This window comes from Nesoenas mayeri (assembly GCF_963082525.1).
Source record: "Nesoenas mayeri genome assembly, chromosome: 22".
Lineage (NCBI taxonomy): Eukaryota > Metazoa > Chordata > Aves > Columbiformes > Columbidae > Nesoenas > Nesoenas mayeri.
This window is the reverse complement of record NC_137572.1, coordinates 2933917-2957202: the sequence shown is the minus strand read 5'-3', so window position 1 is coordinate 2957202 and position 23286 is coordinate 2933917. Positions and strand designations below refer to the sequence as shown.

General features: G+C 44.2%; 1 protein-coding gene and 1 long non-coding RNA gene across 2 annotated transcripts in view; one reads left to right on the top strand and one right to left on the bottom strand.

Annotated features, from left to right (window-relative positions):
- CLMP (CXADR like cell adhesion molecule) overlaps positions 1–23286 on the top strand; it is a gene marked incomplete at its 5' end in the record, with an annotated part of 32999 nt that overhangs the window by 9346 nt on the left and 367 nt on the right. The window contains 5 exon segments of the mRNA XM_080357829.1: positions 17810–17967; positions 18613–18814; positions 19659–19826; positions 20129–20251; positions 21820–21961. Coding sequence (XP_080213955.1) covers positions 17810–17967; positions 18613–18814; positions 19659–19826; positions 20129–20251; positions 21820–21961 — 793 coding nt within the window.
- Positions 19013–21321, bottom strand: LOC308048600. The gene is made up of 3 exons (XR_013923156.1): positions 21310–21321; positions 20998–21079; positions 19013–19299 (listed from the first exon to the last, which is right to left on the bottom strand). It is a non-coding gene; the product is annotated as an uncharacterized lncRNA (long non-coding RNA).

Below are 23286 nucleotides of genomic sequence, written 5' to 3'. Positions count from 1 at the left end.
TGTGCTTCAGGTGGAGACAGACTTCTTGTACAAGTACAGCGTGACTAATGCTTGGAAAATGGGGTATGAGACTTGGTGGTGTTTTTACAGAGTCAGAATTTTGCTAAGAAGCAGCAATGGGAAGGCAGGAATCTGTTTTTCTTCCAGTTCCAGCCGTGACCCTTGCAGTCCATTGGAATGAAAAAGTATCACTTGGAGGGTTCAGATCTATTGTTAAGTAACTTGTCTTATCTCAGTCATCATCCCAGGAGGTGGTTTTCTGAGTCCTTTTGGAGCCTTGGTTTCCCCATCCATAAAAAGGGAAATGTCTCATTGTATAATGTGGTTTATGGTCATCGGAGGAAAAGATGTGCAGTATTGGTAAATAGTTTGACTGTTGATCAGCCTTCCCTTTCCAAAGAGCTTATAGCTGTTGTCTGTTTGCATTTGTATTTCATGCCACTGCGATGTAACTGTGTTCTGACAGAGCTGGCTCTTGCAGCATTTAGGGGAGGAAGAGTTAGAAATCTTCAGGACCATACCAGTCCTTACTTCAGTTCTTTATAAATTTTGTAAGAAATACACTGAGCCATACTTCCTAAAAAGAGGAAATGCATGAGTCCTGTCTCCTGTGTTTAGAATAAACAGAATCTGGATAATTTAATCTAAGAGGAAAATGTTCTTTTGAGGATAAACAGCCTGAATAAAACATTTCTGAGCAATCCCATGACAGTGCCCTCCCCTTGCACCATCCCCCAGACAGCAGCTTCTCTCCTGAAGAATGCCAGAAGCAGCTGGCTGACCAGGGGAATTGGCCTCACTGCAAACCAGACTGTAAATCTTACTCAGGATACCCCCTTTTCCCTGCTCCAGTCATCCTGGTACCTATAATCATCCCAAATGACCCTTGAGGATCAAATGGGACCCTGCACGTGGGCACATTGTATTTGGCTTATTCTGCATAAATGATAAATAAGCCCCATTGCGTGGCAGACAGACACTTGGGTTTTGTTTCTAGATGTTAATGAGGGCCAGATGCAGACACTTGTGTGGTCCGGGGCCGGCGAACTGCTGTTATCTACAGGATGGAGCCATTTGATTTCTTCTCTACTAGGCAAACATAATAAACTATTTTCAGTGTTACGAAGCTGTTGCAACTTTTCCATTTGCTGAGCTTGCTGGGCTGAAAAAAAATGTAGGAGGCAGAGGGTAAACTAGCGGCTTGAAACAGGAAAATGAGGGGTGTATATCTCCTGTCACTCCACATATGACAACCAAAGTTCAAATAGGCATGGTAATTGTTGGTGCAAGATTTCCTCATTAAAACTCTGTCCTAGACACAATGTCTGCACTTAACAAGCATGTGTTATACAATTAAGAAGTGCTATGAGAGTTAGGATACCCACTTAGCGTGTTATCTTGTTTCCAGTTATTATTAGGAGCTGGTCTGAATACAGGAAGAGGGTAAAGAAGGGATTCTTCCCTGGCCAGATTTTTCCTGATATTTGTAGTCAGCAAATGACTAATACGCTCAGCCAGCCATACTCTCTTCTGTGGCCCATAGGTTTGCCGCAGTTATTCATGCCCTTGATTCAGTTCTGTGAGCTGTCACAATTGCATCAGACTCTGACAGATGCCTTAGAAAACTCCACAGTAACCCTAACAAGTATTTAACTTCCACAGATTGAGCCAGCGAGTCAGACTCCTCCTGCCTGAGAGCAAACATGGGAATAAGGAGCAATGAGTTCCTGCACCAAATGAGTCTGACAGTTTATCTACGTTGCTATTTCACTCCAATATAGTCCAGTATCAGATGGAGGTGGGGGAAGAAAACCCACATAACTGACAGTATATGGAATCATATGGTTACGTGGGAAACTTCTTGCTGAATATCAGGCAGTTAGGAAAAAGTATGGATTTGTATACCTGAAGTAATACATCTAATTTAACTTGTGAGGCGTCTAAACATCTAATGTCTTCCTGAATAGGAGTCAAACACCTTGAATCTGTTTCCTAGTAGCCAGATGCTCTGTTTCTTAATGTTCATTCCTGAGCAAAATGGGTCATGTGCCCCTGCCAGCCGAGGTGGTTACCATTGTCTTCCCACTAATGGTGCTGGTTTTGGAAATAGTCTCTGCCCTGTTGGAGCAGATCTTCGCGGAAGAGAAAGATGGAAGTATGTTTAAATCTCACTGAGATTTTATTGGAAAACATTTTGTGGCTCATATCTCAGTATAAATAAGAGGCGTGGACACTGGCTGAGTGGGTAGGTCTGAACTGCTGAACTTCAATGAATCTGATGGGTTGGATGTAATGGAGAAGACAGGTTGGATCACTTCTCGGATTGACAAAATAGTCTGGGGAGCCTGTTGAGTAATTTAAGCTTTGGCTTTGTTGAGTTTGATGCAGCCTTGGGTGGTTTTGTGGAGAGCTGGCCTTCCGGATCGCCCGCGGCCTCGCAGCCGTGCTCTCTCTGTGGGCAGCTCAGGACAGGAGAAACGCATAAATAATTGGCGTGTGGTGCTTTGTTTAGGAGCTTGTGCCTGGAGACTTAGTCTGGACCAGGGTAAAGGTCCCTGCAGTAAAGCCCTGGCAGAAGGCGGCTTTTCAGCTTGTTAAACAATGCAGCCGAGCTGGGTTTAGCTGAAGGAATGTGAACTGTTGGAGACGGGAGATGACTCTGGGCTATGCTTACTGTCAGATATACACAGAGCTCTGTCAGAATGTGCTGTCTGGCATCTCTTGGCACCTCTCACGTTGTACCTGCTTACCTTTTATAGTTAATGTTTGTTTTTTGCTTTTTTTGAGCACCGTGTGTCTAGGCGAACACAGACACAAGGATGATGTGGTAGACGCTTTGCCCAGATCAAGAGACAGGATGCTGTGACTGTCTGAAAAGAGGGAAAGAATTAACTCATCAAGTTCAGTAAATCCCACCCTTGGTCCTGGCTGAGCCTTGGATCCTGACATCATTGGGTAACTGTTGTCAGAGGGCTCTGTAATCTGGAATAGAAGGGTCTTTAAGAGCTGCTGGCTAGAAGTTGAGCCTTGACAAATGCCGAATAGAAGCTGAGACTCAAAGAATTACCAAGGAGTTTAATGTGCCACTGAAGCACCAGGTCAGTTCTTAGACTCTAAAATAGACCACACAGGTGTCTGGCAGTTTGTTTTCGTTAGTTTGTCTGTTTACTTTTCTTAGTGAAGTTTCCTATTGGAATAGAGGCCTGACTTACCCTCAGTCTTGTAATTTATTCTGGAGACATGTACAAGGCTTCTTTTGTTGTTTTGAGAAACCCCATGGAGTTTGAGGCTTTGTCAACCTCTCCAGCTATTTGAAAAAAGGTTAACAATCAAAAGTTCACATATGAACTTTTCCTGTTGTTTGTACCCACACATTTTTTCCAGCCTGAATCAAGTCTTTAAAAAAAAAGGCTTTCTGGATATGCAGCAGCGATTTGAATGTTCTATCAAGATTAGGCTGCTTTAGGCCACAAGCAGGTACTATGTCTATAATGTATGGAATAAGGTCTTTGATTGTCCCTCCCTTTGTGTATGTTCTGTGCTGTTTCTTTACCCGTCTATGTGCTGCTTCTGCCAAAGTGTATAAACCCAGAGGAACTGGAATCCAAGTACAGGCTTTTAAATTCAAAACATTTGAGTGGGTTAGAAATAATGTGAGGAGTTAACATCCCTGTTGCTTTGCAAAAAATATTCAGCTGTTCAGGCACTTGATAACCTAAAGATTTTAAGTTTCAAGTCCTATGGGTTTGCTTGTCAGTCTCAAGCTGCCTCTTGTCTCTTCTTTTATATACAAATTAAGATACCCAGAATCATTACTATCTTTATTATCTGCTCTGTGCAGCATCTAAACAACGTATATCCTTGTCTGAGGGCTTAGACATGTGACCTGATATTATTACATTAGGCTAACAGACATCTTCAATTAGCCAAATTATGTACTCAGAAAAACAGGAGTAGAAGAAAATTTTTACTTAGTAATTTGACCCTAAAGATGAAAGGCTCTGATGCTCTTTTTCAACTGCCTCAGCCTTTAAAATAGCTGGATTTGCCACATCAAGAGCCTTACAATAGCAGGGAGGCACCAGGCTGCTGCTGGTGTTTGTCGCATTTATTTTTGATTGCTTATTTATTTGGTCTTAAAAGTTCTTTGGGGGAATCTCTTATCGGCTCTAAAATGTGGTTGCGCTAGTGAAGAAGCAGTGACATTAAAAGTAATTGACATTAAAATGCTGTGACATTAAAATTAATCATGTTTGATGGATGCTCGAGACCGAATCCGCAAGGCTCCCGGGTTCGTGTTTTAGCAAGTTGACGTCTCTTCTCCCCCAGTTCCTGCGGCAGTTGTGTAACTGCCCTCCCCTCCTGCTCCCCAAGCCCTGTGCACCCAGGGGATGGTGCTTCCCAAGGGAAAAGGGGTTTTCTTGGAATCAGCTGCTTAGTAGCTTGGGGTAAAGCGGCTCTTCTCATTCTCCATCCAGTGAACTAGCGCCACGTTCTCAAAATCACCATGGTACTGGTGACACTGGTTTCTTCATGGCAGTGTAAGGTTGATGATGGGAGGGACCACTGGGGTGTCTGGAGCGTTTGTTCCCCGTGCTGTGGCAGTTCAGGCTGAAGCAGCATTGCAAGCAAACCTTGCTCTTGCAGGATGAATAGGGATTTGTATTTTGTTGCCATTTTTAGTCATGGAAAATACTTAGTTTTTGCAACAATTGCCAGGTTCAGCAGGAAACACTGTCAATTGCCAGTTCTGCTCCTGTGCCACCAGCACCATATGAAAAGGAAACTGACTTTTTCTTCAGGACTTGAAGCTTCTCAAAAAGCTGGAGGGGATGTGGTGTGACCTGACACCTGTATTTTACAGCCAAGTGCTTCAGCAGCAGCGAGTGTTGGGAATGGCCAAGGGCTGGTCGCTGCTCCTGTGCTTCCTTTGCCCGGCAAGAATCGGGTGGAGTTGACAGCAGCCTGCTCATCTTCCTTTGGGTAGCCCAAGCTTGCCTGGGGTGTTCCCTGCAGGCAGGGAGCGAGAGGGACAGATGCAGCGCTTCTTATTCCCAGTGTAACGTTTTTGAACTTCCTTTTTTAGCCATGTGAAGCTTGAAGGGGCCTCAGAAAAACCAACCGATGTATCGGGCAAGGAGCCAGCTACCTCCTTGCAGCTCAGCTCTGTGCTGGCTTCACTTTCTGTCCTATTTGGAAACTAGAAGTAATGAGCTGACATGAGCTGATTCTTTACTTTTTTTTCTTCCTTTCCCACTGTGGTCTGTATAGGGTGAAATTCAGCACAGTGGTTATATTGCTTTTTTCCACGGCCTCTTTTTGGCACTGAGTGGTAACTTGCATAAGATTAATGTAACTTAACTTTTATAAGAAGCAAAAAGACTGTGCCATCAGCTAATTTAGCTGGAATTAAAGCTTGGCCTGGTGCTTAAGGGCACTGATAACTTTTGCCTTCTGCAAGAAGCCAGTCAAGAGTTCTTTCCAGTGTGTGGTTTGATTTGGATGGACTTTGTGAGTTGTACGTCTGCCACTGATTCCTTGTGACCTTAGTCTTGTGTTCCTAGTTATCCATGAGCAGATTGAGCTTTAAATATCTCCTTTTTCCTTTGCAAACTGAAAACAATGACACTTAGGAGCTGTTTAGACAGACAGTGTTCTTACCTGGTCTGACTGCAAATACCTTCCTAGAGCCGGGGGGAGCAGCTGTGTCAGCTCCTATTAAAGAAACTAGACTTTCCTAGAGAAGCCAAAGCAGCAAAAATCCGTGAGTACTGCAGGTACTAGCCAAATATTTTGCTGGCTTTTTGTGGCTTGAGAACATGGGAAATTCTTCAAGTAAAAATTAACCCATAGGAACACTGAAGAGCAATAGTATAAGAAGTTTATTTCATCTTGCAGGCAAGCACATGGTGTGGCTTTTGCAGAGAAGGCACCTCCCAGCAAACATGGGTTTATGTGCATTTCCAGCATCACCAGTAGGGTATGGAGACAAAGGATCCAAACAAGAGTGTCTGAGCTCCACATACTTCCTTCATTTCCCCAAATCAGAGCATTGCTGGATAATGTCAAGTACTATGCAAATACTTAAGGTTTTACCTTAGCACATTTGCCATTGCCCTTTTTATACTGCTTTCTGTGGTCTGTTAATGATTTAGTTATTTTTCTGGTACTTTGAAATAAATTTCAGCGTTCCTCAAGTAAATATTGGGGAAAACCCAATGTTAAGTAGATGTGTCTTTCCTTGCAAGTTTAGGCAATCAAGAAACAGTATCAGGTGATGTATCTGATCAGTTACAATAGCTTGTGTTTTTTTCATAATACGGAGAAAAAGAATCTTGAAGCTGGTACTGGAGTGAAACTGGAGACAGCTGTGACCTTCTCACTGATAACTGTCAGCAGTGAAAAAAGGTTGAATTAGTCAAATAAACGATGTGCTTGGTTATCCCCACAGACCACCCACGCCGGGGGAGCTGGGCTTTACTGCGAGTGTGCCTGACAGATGGTTGCCAGACATCACCAGGGGCTGGATCGTGAAGAACCCACCACCCTGGCCCAGCAGCTGTGTGCGCAGTTTGTGTCATGGTGGCCAAAACACGACCATGGCACTTGAACTTGTCCTCTGTCCTTGTTTTTTCCAGCCAGTCCAGTTCTGAATAGTTCCAAGGATACTGATTCCACAATCTGTGAGTCCCTATTCCTGTGGTTAAGTGGTGTCATAGTGAAGTTTTGTCCTAATACCTGGCTGGAATTCCCTCTTTTGGAACTTGTCTGTTGCTTCTCATCCAGTCAGGCACCTCTGACAAGTGTGGCTTTGATTTCTCTATAATTCTGTTGCTCTGTCTGTAAGCTTTACATGCACATCCCTGAGGCATGCAGGTTTTCTTATGTAAATTGAAAAGGAGAGGTGCAGAGAAGCTGTAGCTTGTCCAGGAAACCTGACTTCTGCATTGGGGCTTGAGGTCCTTTTCTAGCTTGAGCTTTCCTACCAGGAAGCTTAGATGAATTTCCTGAGATCCTTGTTCCCATAGAACACCCATTTCCTTTATGATAAGTCAGGGCTGTTGATAGAAACACTTCTTGATGGTTGAAGAAATCAGTTGGTCAAATTGTGGTAGGGACCTCGGTCTGGATAAGAACACCTGGGAAGCTGAGTGATGCTTGTGGGTTGTTCAGGCCTCTTGGTTAAACTGAAAAGGAGGGTGGAAATTCCAAGTCCCAGTGGTAGAGCTGGTCATGTGTGCTACCATTCCTCCTAGGCTTACTTTTGTATACTTCACCCGACCTTTGCAGTATGTTTCTTGATAAGATGCCTGACCTTTTCACATCCGATTAGCAGATTTGTTCAACTGTTGCCTGAATCCTGTTTTTATCCTCCTCCCCTCTCCAAACCCTCTTCCTGTTCAGCATCTCGGAAACATTGCGCTTGCTGACCGGAGCTCCACGCAGCTCTCACACTGGGCTCTTTTGCTCTCAGGAGGCTGACACCCGATGCCTGTTCTTACAAAGGCTCTGCCTCTCTAATCTTTCTTGGGGCATCCCTCGCTGTAGGAAAGGGACCTGTGCCAGGGAACTGGGTTGCTTGTTTGAGCAAAGGTCACAAGAATATTTGGCAGGCGTGATGCTTGTGTGTTCTCATTCAGAGTTTCCCCTAGCAATGGCCCTAGGCTTTTGCAGATTTTGTTGCTTTGCAGAGCCCTTGGTATTTGCAAACATGCAAAAATATATGTAACACGCGTTTCAGCTGCTGGCATCGGAGCCCTATGGTGAGCAGAGAGGAAAATCTGCTTTCCTCCCTGTGTAATTCCTATTGCAGAGGCAGTTTGTTTGTTATGACCATGAGAAATGAAGTAGCTCAGTGTAGTTCAGCTCTGATTCTGAGCTGTTTTAACTCTGGAATAGTTATCCCTCTCTGTTGCTCCAACAGTTACCAGGTTTTATTTAGCTCAAAGACTGAAGCTTTTAGTCTTTCCACCTGTGTTTAAAAGCCAGCTAGAATGAGATTTGAGAAGTCAAGACTCTGAGCGTGCTCCTGTTTCTGAGGGAAGGGAAGTGGATCTGCTTTCTGGTTTAGTCCTGGCCTTTCTCAAGCATCTTGTGTGCTAACTTAATTCATGCTTTGAACTTCTAAAGTAGGACTAGGGTTTTGATACATCTACAGTAAGATTAAAAAAGAAACAAAACAGGTTTACAACTAAGTAGACAGTTAAAACCAATAAACAATACACTTTTTCCATTTTTAATGTCCAAACACTTTAACAGAAGCAAAAATGGAGTAATTCATTTTTTTCTTTATGCTGCTTCTAAGGTTGCAGCGTTGTTGCTGCACTTAACCAACTTGATTAATTGAACTTTATTGTGTAGTCATGTCCTTTTTAGGATTGTAGGTTGCTGTCAAGTGGGCTGGATCCAGCAGTCCAGCTCACGTGCTGCAGTCCTGTGGGGAGTGGAATCCTCCTCTGACCTGACTGTCTCTGGCTATTGTCAGTGCACAGGAACACCTGAGGTTCAGCTGTGTGCCCAACACTCACTGTAAAAAGTATGTAGGAATTTATCATACTCTCTGTTTTGTGCTAAGTAGCATTTCCTTATTTCCTGACTGACTTTTCAGTCCTTTCCTTAGCTTTGGTATCCCTTGCAGCAGCTGTGCAGTGTTGCTCTGTTAAAATAGCTGTTGTGCTCCACTTTGGAGAGCTGCCCCTCTGAAGGGAGGATGCTTTCCAAGTTATGCTTGTCTCTGTTAAAGCCAATGCAAGTTCTCACGAGTATAGTATTTGGTTTTATAAATGTTAGTGCCTCGGGATCACTTTGAACACAGGACCTCACCAAATGCAAAAGGACTTTTTTCAGTACAATGCAAACTAATAGTGTGTAGAGATCTAGTGAACAGTCTGTGCGATGCCAGCTCCCTCAAATGCAGTTGGCTGGGCATCTCTTCCAGCACTTACAACTGGGGTTTGCATTCCTCAGTAATCCCCACTTGTTCGGTTTAACTCTGATTCAGAAAGTGGGATTTCCAGAGCTCCGCCTCTGCTCATCGGGGGCCCCGGTGGACATATCCAGATGCCATCACTCCTGGTAACAGTAGGAGAAAACCGATCTATCTGTTCTCAGAGGCTGCTTGCAGCTGGTGTGCTGTTGTGCCAAACTCCAGGGACGATGCAGAGAGGGAGCTGAATAATAGTGATAAAATAATCACAGAATCACAGAATCAACTGGGCTGGAAAAGACCTCAGAGATCATCGAGTCCAACCCTTGGTCCAACTCTAGTCTGTTTATTAGATCATGGCACAAAGTGCCATGTCCAATCTGAGTTTAAAAACCTCCAGGAACAGCGAGTGCAGCACCTCCCTGGGCAGCCATTCCAATGCCTGACCACTCTCTGCACAGAATTGCTTTCTAATCTCCAGCCTAAATTTCCCCTGGCAGAGTTGAAGCCCATGGCCCCTTGTCCTATTGCTGATGCCTGGGAGAAGAGCCCAATCCCCACCTGGCTACAACTGCCCTTCAGGTAGTTCTAGAGAGTGCTGAGCTCAGCTCTGAGCCTCCTCTTCTCCAGACTAAACAAGCTCAGCTCCCTCAGCCTCTCCCCATAGGGCTTGTGTTCCAGTCCCTTCCCCGGCCTTGTTGCTCTTCTCTGGACCCTCCAGCACTTCAATCTCTTTCCTGACCGGAGGGGCCCAGAACTGAACAAAATACTCCAGGTGTGGCCTCCCCAATGCAGAGCACAGGGGAAGGGTCACTGCCCTTGTCCTGCTGACCACGCTGGTTTGGATACAGGACAGGACACCTTTGGCCTTCTTGGCCACCTGGGCACACTGAACAACCTGATCCTTTTTTCTTCCTTGTGGTTTATACCGAAGCCAGTGCAAGGATGAGGGTTAAGAAAATGAAGCTTCTCACCTATGGGTTTGGTAAACACAAAGCAGTTGATCCCAACAACTATAGCATTGGTGAGAAATAAAGGCTGCAGGCAACTAGGTGGACGGTATCTATAACTCTTGTGTTCATTGCAGAAGTGTTGCAGAGTTTAATATATCTCCTTAGCAAGACTCATGGGGGCGATGGGGAGGAGCTGCTGCTGTCCGTTTCTGCCCTAGGGTAGGCTGCAGCTGAAGATTTGAGACTGAGTAAGTATGAAAAGTGACAGAGTGCTAATACATTAGACATCCATTTGGTATCATATTAGTAGCGCTTGTAGTGGATAAGTGAGATGTCACACCGCGTTATGTGCAATTATAAGTATGCGGCTGAACATCTCATTGAGGTAACGTGGGTGTGCTGAACAGGGACTGAAGCCTGTGCCTTAAAAGTACATCAAACTTTGAAAATCTCTGGGAGAGAAAGATACAGAAAGGCATGAAGTGAACTTGTGAATACCTTCCTGGTTTCTTGGTACCTTTCTGGCAAGCTTAAAGCAAGCTGAATTTCTATGACAAAAAGCAGCAGAAAAGCACAATCGGTTCAATGCTTTCTGGTTAACAATCTGACATTTTGCTGAGGAAAGGATAGGAGAAGGGATGTTCAATACAAGAATTATTGGCCATCTTTATCAATTTTGTGTCTTCCTCCCTCCCTGATTTTTTTCAGAGTTGACTCACTGATGCAACCTACTCCTTGGGTTTTGAAATTGGTGAAAGAAGATACGATGGACAAATGCTATTTTAAAAACAGTTTTCTTGCTGTCTCTCTTATTTTGTATTCTGGGTTCTGCTTGGTGTCTGCCTTGGGCAGATAACTTCATTTCTGTGTGCCTTCGTTGTTATGTCTGTGAGCTGACAGCAATAGGCTCACTGGGAGACAGAGCCCTAAACATACTTCTCAGAGAGAAGATAGTCTAGAAATTATTACTGAAACCATCTTACGCTTTCAAGCCTCATTTTAAACCAGGTAAAATAAGTGAAATTGCTGATGTTGAGGGGTGGAATGTCTTGTTCTCTTGCTTTCCCCAATACAAGCTTTGTAAGGTACACAGAGCAGCCTGAGATGCTTGCGGAAAAAGGGAATATCAGACAGTCAAAGGTGCTTCAGCCCCTAAGGAATCTGTGGTTTGTACTGACAAGCTCTCTGCAGATCTAGTCCACACAGCTTAAAATCACCAGCTGCGTTACTGAAAGGCTGAGCTGTGCAATGGTAAACAGAAGACACCTGGACCAATTTACTTCTAAAACTGCCTGGACTAAAGGCCTAAGTGACTCACGCATTGCTCTGTACAACACTGTGAACCATTAAAAAAGGAAGGTGTGGTTCTGATGCCTTGTTTTCTGGTCTCCAAGGCTGTAAACCCAGAATCTCCTGCTTGCAGTTGGTTTTTCTAAATGCAATAAGGACAGGCACAGTACATACATAGCTGCTGGCTGCCTGTGAAGATCCTCAGCTAATGGAAAGCTGCAGTGTTTTTTCTAATATTCCACAATCTCTCTAGGCTTTGGATTCAGTTGTGTCTGGTGCTGTAACTTGTTGGCATCTTCAGGGACAATTTTGCCTCTTAATTCTAGGAATGTATTGGTAGCATCCTTAGATTCCATGTGGCCACTGGTAGCACAGGATCAGTGTTTGATCTGTCTGTGCCTTTGTGGCACCAAACAGATTGTGCCCCCCTCCTGCACTCTTGTTTGATGCAAACCTCTCAAAATCAGAGGCTTTGCTTTGTGAAATATTGCTTTTTCTGTTCTTGGGCCTTCCTGGCTCCTCCGCACATTCAATTCCAAATGCTTCACGTCACCACTTGGAAACTCGGCAGCGTGCAGGACTCTGCCCCTTTGCTTTCTGTTTTAACAGCCTCCTCAAGCACATGTGGTTCCAATTACACAGAACCTCTGCAATGCTGTGTGGATATGGACGGGGATAGGCTGACCTCTTTATTTTACCACAGCCAGCCTGTTCCTGCGGGAGCCGACTCTTAGCTCACATTTTTCTTCTTTGAGATGCTTTTGCTTCACAACCAAATTCCTGCAATCAAAGGGCGGCGGAGGGGAGCGACTGCAGGCAGCGTGCGCTGGGGCCGCGTCTCGGTCACTTGGGCCACTTGAGCTCTCGGGAGAAGGTGACCCGTGGCCTTTCTGTCTCTGCCAGCCAAGGAATACAGAAAGCAGATGTCCCAGAGCACAGCCTTGCTGGAGTTAATGATCCTTAGGAGACTTCGGCCGCCCCCAGCTTTTCCTCCCTTGTGCAAAGAATGCAAAATCGCTGTCTGTAAGAAGACACTGGTTTATATTTATTTTGGCGTAAAATGCTGTCAGGGTAACTAAGTGTTGGGGCTGGTGTGGTCTGAGGGGAGCAGGGATCTTGACCTTGTGGGTGCTCCTTACAGCTCTGGAACAAACCATTGTCGCCATGCACCATCCTGTGCATCTATGCACAACCCAAACTGGGGAGATAAAAGCCTAATGTGCTTGGGCCAGTCACCATTACTCAACAGTGATAGTGGGGGAGAATTCGCTTTCTCAATAGAGCTTAATTTTAAGGCCTGCTGAGCCTTAAATACTGTGTAGCTAGTGTCTGCGGTATCTTTAGCGCTTTAGCTGATTTGAGCTTCCAAGGCACTCCAGCATCTCCAAAAGTTTTACTCAAGATGTATTTCTTTGGCCGTAAAAGTGTTCGTCAGCCTCCTGTTTAAGCAAGTCAAATTGTAAATTTGCTTATCGCAAAATGCTCCGATTTTGCTCGTTACCACTGGACAGTGGGGGACAGGCTTTGGCTTTTCCACGGAGAAGTTTACTAAATCATTTCCTACAAGACTATTGCAGGATTAAACTCTGAACAGATGCGAAATGTCTTAAATTCCTGGCACAAAGGAGTCGTTCAAAGTTGCAACATGGCAGGCTGCCCTGGGCTTTTTATTTCTTAACTCTCACACATATTCTCATATATATCTGATTTAGACGTACTGTGTTTTCAAATACTTTCTTGAGTGGGGAAAATGTTTTTAGCACAAGAGCAAGTCAAATGTGTAGATTATTCAGCTAGAGGAGCACTACAAGCCTGAGTAGTTCTGTGGATATTTATTCTCTTTGGGCTAATTTCAACTGCTTAAGTATAAAGTTTTTGAGAATTTGGATGATTTTGACTAAAATGGAGTACTTGTACAAGCAGTTCAGCCTGCCGGTCTAGCTGAGACTAGCTATGGCACAGCAATGAGAGGGGTTTTTTGTAGCAGCCTACCTGCATTTTCAGAAGAATGTGTTACTTAGGTCTACATGACCAAAACTTCCGTCTCTGACAGATCCCATTTTCAGATAGTGGAATTACATGGATGGGAAAATAATTAAGAGCATCACAAGGAGGACTCAAAACCAGATCATTGGTTATGAGAAAACTTTTATGTAGGGGACTGTTCCTTTCAGAAAGGATGTGATGTGCCTTGACAACAGCGGCCATTCACTGTTCCTGTCACTCTTCGATCCAGGAACCGTTTTGATATTAATGAATAAAAGCAGACAGAGCACCTATCACAGGTGGAGTGGGAATTGTTCAGACAGTGCTATAAACTGTGTGTAGATACTACTGGAGCTCGTGCTTTTGCTGGTGCAAAAAGCTCCCACAGCAGCAGACGTGAGTCACGTCCCCTGTTTGGAGTTACAGGAGAATTACAAGTTGCATTTCTGCTCCTCCTTGGAGCTGAGTGTCTTGGAATAGTCTGTTGCAAATGTCATCATTGAAAAAAGCCAAAATAAGTTATAAAGAAGCATAGCTGGAGAAGAAACTTCACAGATGTTCCTGGAGCAAGTTTTCAAGGCCCATTTTGGATGTTCATCTCTTAAAGCTGGTGGGTGAACTTGGTTTTGCTTTACAAAGCATCTTTGTGGATTTCTTGGGTCTCAATACTCTGAACCTTTTCTAGGCTATTCCTCCGAATTCCAGCAGTAAAGTGATATAGCACAACTTATTACTTTTTAAAAAGCATAATCTATATTTAGCGTTGCTCCCTAATTTGAACCTCCTTCTGGATCTAATGAAAGATTTAAATCTGGAAGCTCTTTAGCTTTTAGCACATGAATTTGCCCACAAATAAAAATGTCAGCAAAACAGTTATTTTCACTTTGATTCTGCTTGTATGTTTATGTGCCTTGCAGCTATACATATTTAATGTGCATTTTTGTATATACATAGGCTTGTTATTGGATGGGCACAAAAATAAACTGAGCTTCATAACAGCATCTGTAGGAAAGCATGTATGATCTTGTTAAGGATTCAGATGTGAAAACACTACTTTGGATGTTCATGATCTGTAATAAAATCAAGTACAAAGTCCTGATTTGCTCTGCATTGCGCATTCCTTCCCTCTGCATCCATTTCACAGTGCGCACTGCTCTGAAATTCAAACCATCTTAAAATATATATCCAAAATCAGTAGTCCTTTAAAATCTCAGAATGAATTCTGGCAACTCTTGAGTTTTAGTGTTGTTTAAAATATGTGTTGCTCTGTATTTCTTGGATATTTCAAGCATCAGTGAGAGACGGAAGACAACAATCTTCCTCCCTTGTCTGCAGGGTGTTGGGTGAGTTATTGTCTTCTGAACAATAGAGTGAACATTTTAGACATTGCAATGGTCTCCTCCCCTCCGCACACAGAGCATTGCACTGCTTGTGGTGCGTCAGCCAGCCTGGCGCTGCACCCCCTGCTTTGATTTCAGGCCCACGGCCAATGCTTTCAAAATGCTGTGGCTGCAATCAGCTTGAGGGTTCCTGCTCTGCAGGAGAAACAAACCAACCTCCCTCCAGAGTCATGGGACAGGGGCTGAGTAAGGGCTGAGTAAAGCTGAGAGAAGCTATTCCCAAATTGCAGCATAAAGAGCCGCATGCAGGATGTGGAAGCGGAGGAGGGTTTTTTTGGGGCAAGAGCTGCGGAGCCTGCATGAATGTACCATTACTGAGCTAGACTTGTGGAAAACCGTCTATTGTTTTAATCTATTGTGTGCTGGATCCAGCCCTGAGGGCGATACTCTGAGCCGGCTCTGCCCTCGTGTGGCTGCCAAGCGTTGAAGGGGAGCCAGATGTGGACCCAGCCAGATGTGCACCCAACCAGATGTGCACCCACCCAGCAGAGCAAAAGGGCTCACCAGGAACCAGCTGCTCTTGCAAACCAACCGATGTGTGTCCTGGCCGGCACATGGGGGTGTTTGCTGCTCTCTGGGGTTGTCTGCAAGCAGGCGCTCTCCTTTAGTATCTGTATAAATAAAACTTCAACTGAGGGCTGCGAGAAATAAATGGTAAAAGCACTATATGCAAAATCTCTTTTTCTTTCTTTATTTGACCTGTTCTTGGTATGTGTTACCTACACAAATACAAGAGAACTTTCAAGGGACGTTTATTCTTCACTGAATAATAAAACACTTAATCTAGAGGGGGCTTGGATGTATTATCTAGTTCTTCTACCCTACCCAAACTATTGAAAGGCACAAAGTGTGTTCACATGCAACTCTCTTTAGGTTTAGCACGAGTTATTTCCATAACTGGCGCCTTATGTTGGGTTCTTATATGAAGTTTTGGTTTGAGCTTCCTTTTACCTTTGTACAGGTACAGATGAGTGGAAAGGGAAAAAAGGCTTTTGTTTAAGACACCTGTGAAACTTACTGACTTTCTTGTGAGTTTGTGGGCATTAATAAAGAGCTAATAAGGACTAAAGGGGCAAGTTGGTGTTTCTGATGTGGGTTGTTTGTGGTTTGTTTTGTTGGTTTTTGGGGGGGGGGTGAATAAGACAAACATGCCATGGAAAATTATGCAGTGTGTGTGACAATCTAGTCCTCAGTTCAATGATGAATCTATTCCAAATGATTATCATGTTGAAAAAGCAAGGGATGCTTTAGAAATTCGCAATCTTTATCTCACTGGATGTCTCCCTGACCTTATCCCCATTTAGAAGATGAGCTTATAGCACATGGCTCTTTCTTAAACTCAGAGCATGTTTGCTGGGGGCAACAAGAACAGCCCAAAGTGTGAGCTCTCCTCAAAACAGCTTGTCCAAGCTCGTTATACTCCTTCAAAAGGCGATTTATACATCCCGATCAAGGCTTTTAATGTAAAACTACACTTTAAAATGCAGAATAGGCTGTGAAGTGTGCACAAAACCTCAGTGCTGCGCCGGCACAGGACTTTGAAAGTGTTGCAAATGTTATGTGAGTGCTCACTGCCGCGGTGCTTAAATTAAACCTATTGATCAGTCATCTAGCGAGCGGGAGCGTGTTAATGAAGGCAGCGGGGCTGGAGGAGAAAGCAGGCGCTCATCTTCGGCACAATGTGTAATTGTATTTGGCAGATGGGGCTTTGAGACTGGTGAATCCAGTGCTAAACTGGATTACTTTTCCTTTTAAAGCAAGCAGCCAATGTGGCTGAAAAGGAGCTTTCACTCTCATCCATTTACACAGAGATCCACGTAGAGGAGGGGAACTTATCCTTTGCAAGACTCCACCTGTCTTGAAATTCTAGGTGTTTTATATATGTGCGTGCACGTAGCGGCCGATGCCTCTTATAGAAGTGCTTGGCAAGTATTGATTAAATATTAGAAGCTCAGGAGCTGGGGAATGATCTTGTGAACAGTTTGGAGGCTGATCTGAGAATGAGCAAGAATGGAATTAATTTTCTAAAAGCAGAGCTGGTCCTGAATAAGCAGGAAAAGATGAGCAAGTGTCACACTGGATGTAATTCTTCCTCTGGTGTGTTTTGTTTTGTGTTCTTTTTCCGCTTAAAGTAAAGGTTAAAGATCTGCTATTTAAATGCAAACATAGGAACAAATTTAGCATGAGCTTCTCAGTAACCTTGCGATATTATCACAGGATTGTGTGTTCAACCTCACGTGTGACTCCCTAGTGCTGCCAGCTCTCACAGTTTTCATCAGTTTCACAATAATTGGTCCAAGAAGTGAGATATTTCATCTCACTTCACTTCATGGGGGAAAAAATAACACTTTTAGGCTTTCTTCTTGCATAGCAAAGCTTAAGAACAACCCAAGCGCGCTCTGAAGATGGAAACACAAAAGGCAAATGGCACTCGTGCCCCAGAAATCCCCATGGAAGCTTGGTTGGGAGTTCTATTCTTTGGTGTCACAGCAGACCTGGGAGTCCCTGACCTAAATCCTGTAATCTGCAATACCTTTTATCTTTAGGGTCAGTTTTAATTGAGTGGGAGTTAACAGGCTCTTTTTTTTGGGGGGGGGGTTACTGGCTACCATTTAAAAGGCTCTGCTTCCCTCTGCTGGTTCAGCTTGGCAATGTGGTTTGTTTTAAATGCTGACAAACTGGTTTTGACCACTTATGATTTTTTCAGATGTTGCTATTCAAAGATGCTTTTCTAGTGTACCTGTACCGTGCCCTTCATAGGGTTAACCCTCTTGTTCCCAGGCTGGTCTCTTTATTTCCAGCGCTGAAGTGCATGCACACACATCATCCAGTGTTAGGTAAGAGACTTCATGCTTTGTCAGGCTGACATAGGAATGAAGCGATGGGCTCTGAAGGTCTTTTGGGTGGAAATACCGCTTATGAATTAAGGTAATTAAAGGTGAAGGCAAAACCAAGGAGGTTAGTTGAAATTTTGAGTGCCTGGAGGACGTGGGTGCGACTTCAACGTTGACAGCTCTGGGTGTGAAGCCATCTGTTCTTCGTGCTTAAATATTAGTGTGAAACTAACTGCCTGTGTATGTATAGATGTCCCCTTTAATCAGCTGCAATCTGTCCAGGAAGCTAAGCTGTGGGATTTTCTTCAATGCTGTGAAGCAAATGAGGAAGAATCCAGTAAAACCTCAACTAGCAACACTCACCAGTACAAGCGACACATATTTGATCCTGGCCTTTGACCACCAGCTTCTCTCTTTCAGCTTCCTGTTCTGTTTGGCTGTCCGAGGCTCAGACTGAATTCAAGAGGGTGGCTGAAGAAAACGTGACCTTGCCCTGTCACCATCGCCTGGGCCTCCTGGAGCAGGGCAGCCTGGATATCGAGTGGCTGCTGCACATTTCAGAGACAGTACAAAAAGCGGTAGGTTCAGCCCCAATTAACATCTGCTGAGAAAAACGTCTCATGTCTATGTTGACATCATCATCAGACGTCATTGATTTAGAGACTTCTGCGATCTCGCTTGCAAGTTATTCTGATTAAACAAGCAGCGTTTAGAAAACACGACCAACTTATTTAGAGATATTTATAACAGGGAAAAGTTATCTGATATTCACGCATGCTGTATTGGAACAGGTTGTGTTGCAGTTGAGTTTTCTTTAAACTAACGCTGTTATGTAATGAATCATAATGAGAGAAACTTCAGAAGTGCCCTTCAGGTTTTCAGAAATGACTTTGGGATTTTGTAGGCCCAGCTTTTGAAACCTTGGTTTCAGGAAAACATGCTGTAGTTTAGTACTTATAAAAATCAGATCTGTAGTAACTTACTTTGACACTAGTATAAATGCTCCGATATCAATATATAGCATAAATACAATTTAGGTGTCAGTCTCAGACTTGAAATCGATATTCAGTTCTCCACCCTGCCACAGGCTTCCTGTGTGACCCTTGGCAAGCCACTTAACCATGGAGAACCTCAGGCTGCTGTTCCTGAAAGTGCTTTGATTTGTTGTTTGGCGTGAAAGCGAAGTTCCAAGTGGCTGCTCAGTGAGTGTCTTTGCTCCTCAGGTGATCACCTACTCTGGAGGCCGTGTCTATGATGACCTGAACGAGGAACAGAAAGGGCGCGTTTCCTTCACATCCAACTTCCTTGCTGGAGATGCGTCCTTACAAATCATATCCCTGCAGTCCAGCGATGCGGGGAAGTACATCTGCAAGGTTAAAAATGCTGGGCAGTACGAATGGGCTCGCATCACCCTCAAGGTTGTAGGTAAGGTCATTTTATTGTTTTTCCAAACAACAACAACAGAAATCTCCAGACGCATTTCCTGGAGGGAGATTTGTTTCAGCAGGGTATAAATACACAAAGACATCTTATGATCAGGTTTCACTGTCCGACTCTCTATCTGCCTTTGCGTTTTTTGGCAAAGAACAGGACACAGGAAGAGCCTAAAGAACTGGTTTGAGGTAAGTACAACCACTTGCAAAATCATATGGACTGCTCTTTCCAAATTATCTCTATGATCTCATCACACAAACTAGACTGATATTCTAGCTTAGCTGGCAAGCTCCCTGTCCAGATCTCCTGCTGAGGACTCCGGGTTCATGTCCCAGGACTCCAAACAAATCCAAGTCCATGGAGATGACAAATAAACTGCTGGGGTTAGCATTTTGCTTCCCTGATTTCAGTTTATTGGTTGGTTTTTGACATGCACGCTGTCGTCCCATGGAAGAAGTGCTGTGTCCTGCCAGATGCTGTGGGGAGAAGGAAGAAATGGAGAAGTAAGAGGAGGAAAAGGATGTTCTTTAAATAGTACTTAGAAGAGGATCGCAGTAATACAGCTCCACTGATGGGAGCATCCACAAGGCAAACTGCCCCAGGGTATTATAACGTGTCATTTCTATGTCTGAGCCAGGCAGCTCCACTTGCTAGAGTATGAGTTTGCACGCAGTTGCAGTTCAAGTCCCGTAACAACCATCCCCGGTGTAATTCTTTAATGCATTCCAGAGAAGGCAGCTCTTGGAAGCTGCTTGAACTACATTCTTGTGCCAAAAAAAGGGTTTTCTACTGAGAAAATAGTCTCCTGCATGTGCATGTCTTTTGTTTCTTCTAGAAAAACCTTCCAAGCCCAAATGCTGGCTGGAAGGGGAGCTGTTGGAAGGCAAGGAGCTGTCCTTGCAGTGCCGTTCCGCCTCCGGCACTGCACCCATCTCCTACCGATGGCAGCGCATCAACGAGGAAGACGAGAGAGCGGAACATCTCCCGCCTACATCGAGAGTCAGTAAGTCCGGTCATTTCCTCTGCTCGCAGCCAGATGGCCGCCCACACGCACGCACAGGCACAGCCATGCGCCTGCTTTTTAAATGGGGTCGCTTGGTGGCAGTGCCAGTGCCTCTCAGTGCAGCTGGACCTTGTGCCGTGCTCCACCCTCAACGGGGAAGTTTGTTTATTCTTTTGCTGATATTTTGTGTAGCATCATTGAACTCATTTGATCCACAAGCTCAATTTGTGCTTCTGTGTCCTGTTAAGGTTCCTTAGCCTTTTTTTTTTTAATTAATCCCAGTGTTGTTTTTCCCATTTCAGACATTTCTAACCCTGGGCAAGTCCTGCTGAAGAATCTCACGCAGATGAGCACAGGGTTATACCAATGCATTGCCACCAACGAGGCTGGACAAGAAAGCTGTGTTGTTCAGGTGACAGTGCAGCGTAAGTATTGGCACATAACCAGCATTCGCACCACCTAACGAGCAGCAGCGCTGTCCCATCTTCACTGATAACTCTGTGCCACACCTTTGCCCTTTCATACTTAAATCACGCAAAGTAGTTCTTACTTATTGCATTTCGGGTTGGCGCTGCAGTCCTCTGTATAACCTTGAGTGGTAAATAAGTCATTTGGGCTCAGATGTTGTGATCTGTTAGAAATTTTGATGCTGAGAACAACTAATAAAATATGAGGGGGGAAAATGGTGATTGAGAGGTTCCAGAGTCTCCAATTTTTAGAATTACTTCTGGCTGGAATGATTACATGAGATTACTCTCAAATACAAAACCTGTATGTGGCTATTCCATCATTCTAGTTCCAAATTATGTATCTGGCACACATGGGATAGTAAACTACCTAAAGGCAGCTGGAAAGGCTAACTTTGACATGAAGTATTGTGCAGAATAAAAAGCAACGTTTGACATAGTTCAGTTTTAATCCAGATTTAAAAAACTCTGTCCTGAACACCAGAGATGGGAATCAGTGTCCTGCCTGATGAAACCCATCAAGGGTGTGTGCCTGTCTGTGTCTGTGTCTTTGCATATGCATGCAAGGAAAAAAGTGGCATTCAGCAGCAGCACACAGAGGACAATCAAGTCCAAACAATACAGTTCAGGAGGTTTTTGTGCTGTTATCAGGGGAGATCAGAAGGATCTGATAACAGTGAAGTCTCTTCATGGAGATTCCATACCTTTGGCATTTTTCTGCCCAGCCAAGCCTGAAATAACTGGAATATGGTCATGTAGCAAGGAAAACCTCTTTGCCTCAAGCACCTGAAATAAAAGCGTCCGGTCAGCTTTTATGCCAAATTGGTTTAAAGCCTCACTTTGGTTTGCTAAACCCTCCATAGGGATGAGCCTTAAGGTAACAACTTTCAGACGAGCCAGCCTAACCATTCTTAGCAAAAGAAGTTGTCATAAAGTAGCAATTTAGGGCCCATATACACTAGGAAGTGTTCTGTCATTAACTTTTTTATTTTGGATGAAAAATGCCTTGCACCTACACCATATGGTCTCTCTTTCCTCCTTCCTCTCTTCGCCCCTCAGGTCACATTTTCCCCCAATTTGAATAATTCATTCTGCAAATGGAGTGTTGAAAGGGAAAAAAATCCTCATGGGGAAACATTCTAGTTCAGACACTCTTCTGCCTCTAGGAAACTGCTTGGTGCTTTGTTTCCCATGTAGAGTGTCCTGTCTCCCTGCACTTTCTGTGGTGCTGTTCTTTTACAAGTCTATTTTTCCTCATCGTTTCATTTCTGGCCCGTAGCATAGATAGCACTTGTGATCCCACCCTTCCAGAGCTCAATACTTCTCTCACTCTTAGCTCAGCTTTAGAAACAATGCTTGAAGATAAACTGGTTCAAGTTCTGTGAGCAGACACACCTAAATAAGTAGATTAGCACATTCTGTTCTGATTTATACCCAGTGCTGGAAGTTGTAGTGTGGACAGGAACCTGACCGTATGACCCCAGGGAGAATTTCCCATCTAACATGGTTTATTTTCTGGACGACAGACGCACAAAATATCGGCATGATCGCCGGAGCGGCCTGTGGCGTGGTGGTCGGCCTCTGCCTCCTTTTCCTGGTGGTGCGGCTGACGATAAGGAGGAAAGAAAAGAAGAGATACGAGGAAGAGGAGGCACCAAATGAAATCAGGTAACGCCTTTTATTTAATCCCCCACCTCTCACCCTCCCTCCTTTCAGTTTCACACATCACTACAGTTGTAAGTAACCTAGGTGTAAGTGTCTTAAAAGGTGGTTTAAAAAGCTTTTTAAGACTCCTTGAAATATCAGTGACAAATATCTCGACTGTGAGTACCTTCGTGAAGACCTTCCAGAAAATTAAAATGTCTTTTTTTTTTCCTCCCTGGGACAAATTAGCATAAAACTCAACAAAATATTCCCTCTCACACTTGCAATTTCAGCATTTGCGTAATCCTCTGCAGTACTAAAGTCAAGCCACTTGTCCATTGCTTTTCTGAGAGGTTTGAGTGTTTTCTTTTTTATTTTCAATGGCAATTTCTGTTGGGAATGCCTCGAGGCAAGCCGGGTTTCAGTCTTTCTTGAGTCCTTTGAACAACTGTGCTTCTGGATTTAGCTCAGGGTGAAAAATCCTCTGCGCAGAGCTGAGAAGCCTCGCCCTGAGCGGCTGTACCAAGAATGCTGACGCACGCTCCTTAACCTCATCTGTTCCACGCGTGTGATCTCTGCCACTTCACTCCCTAAGCAGAGATTGGGCTCTAGCCAGTCCAGCCTAAGCTTCTCAAGGAAGGAAAGTGCTGGAAAAATAGATTTCCAGGAATGAGTCTTAGCTGCTCTCACCCCTGAAGAAACTCCTTCCCTTGTTCCATCCGTACTTCTATTTGTAAAGGACCGCCTGCCCTCATACGACATCTATGTACCTTTCGGCATCTCTATAATCCCTTCAGCAGCTGATTATGTTGCCTGATGGTCAGGTTGCCAGCAAGAAGGTAACCTCTGCTGATTTCTTCTCTTCCCTTCCCTTTGCTTTCAAATCTACCATGCCTTTTCATTTTTAGTCTGAGCTTCAGCCTCTTGTGTCACCTTTTCACACATGACTGTTCTCCCTCTTCTCTCTTTCTATCTCTGGGCCCAGTTCTTGCACTTCTTTCACTACTCAGATTTTTTCCTAACTAGAAGAACCGGTTTCAGCTAGTCCTGTCTAAATGATTTGTCATTATGAGTCAGGATTACAGAGCAGACAGTTCTATCTGAACTGTTTGCACTGACACTTGGCATTCATTTCACAGACCTCAAAGCTGCACACAAAGGGCCAGTCGTGTGCAGCGTGAATTCCAAATCCCTTTGACCAACAGAGAGTTCAGCCCACAAAGCTGCGTAGCACAGAATTCAGAAAACCCTCTACCTTGCTCAAACTGCTGCACAAATACGCCCTGGTGATTTGCAGCTTCGATAAGCAGCTGCTTATTGCAGCAGCAATTCAGTCTGGTAAAATTAAT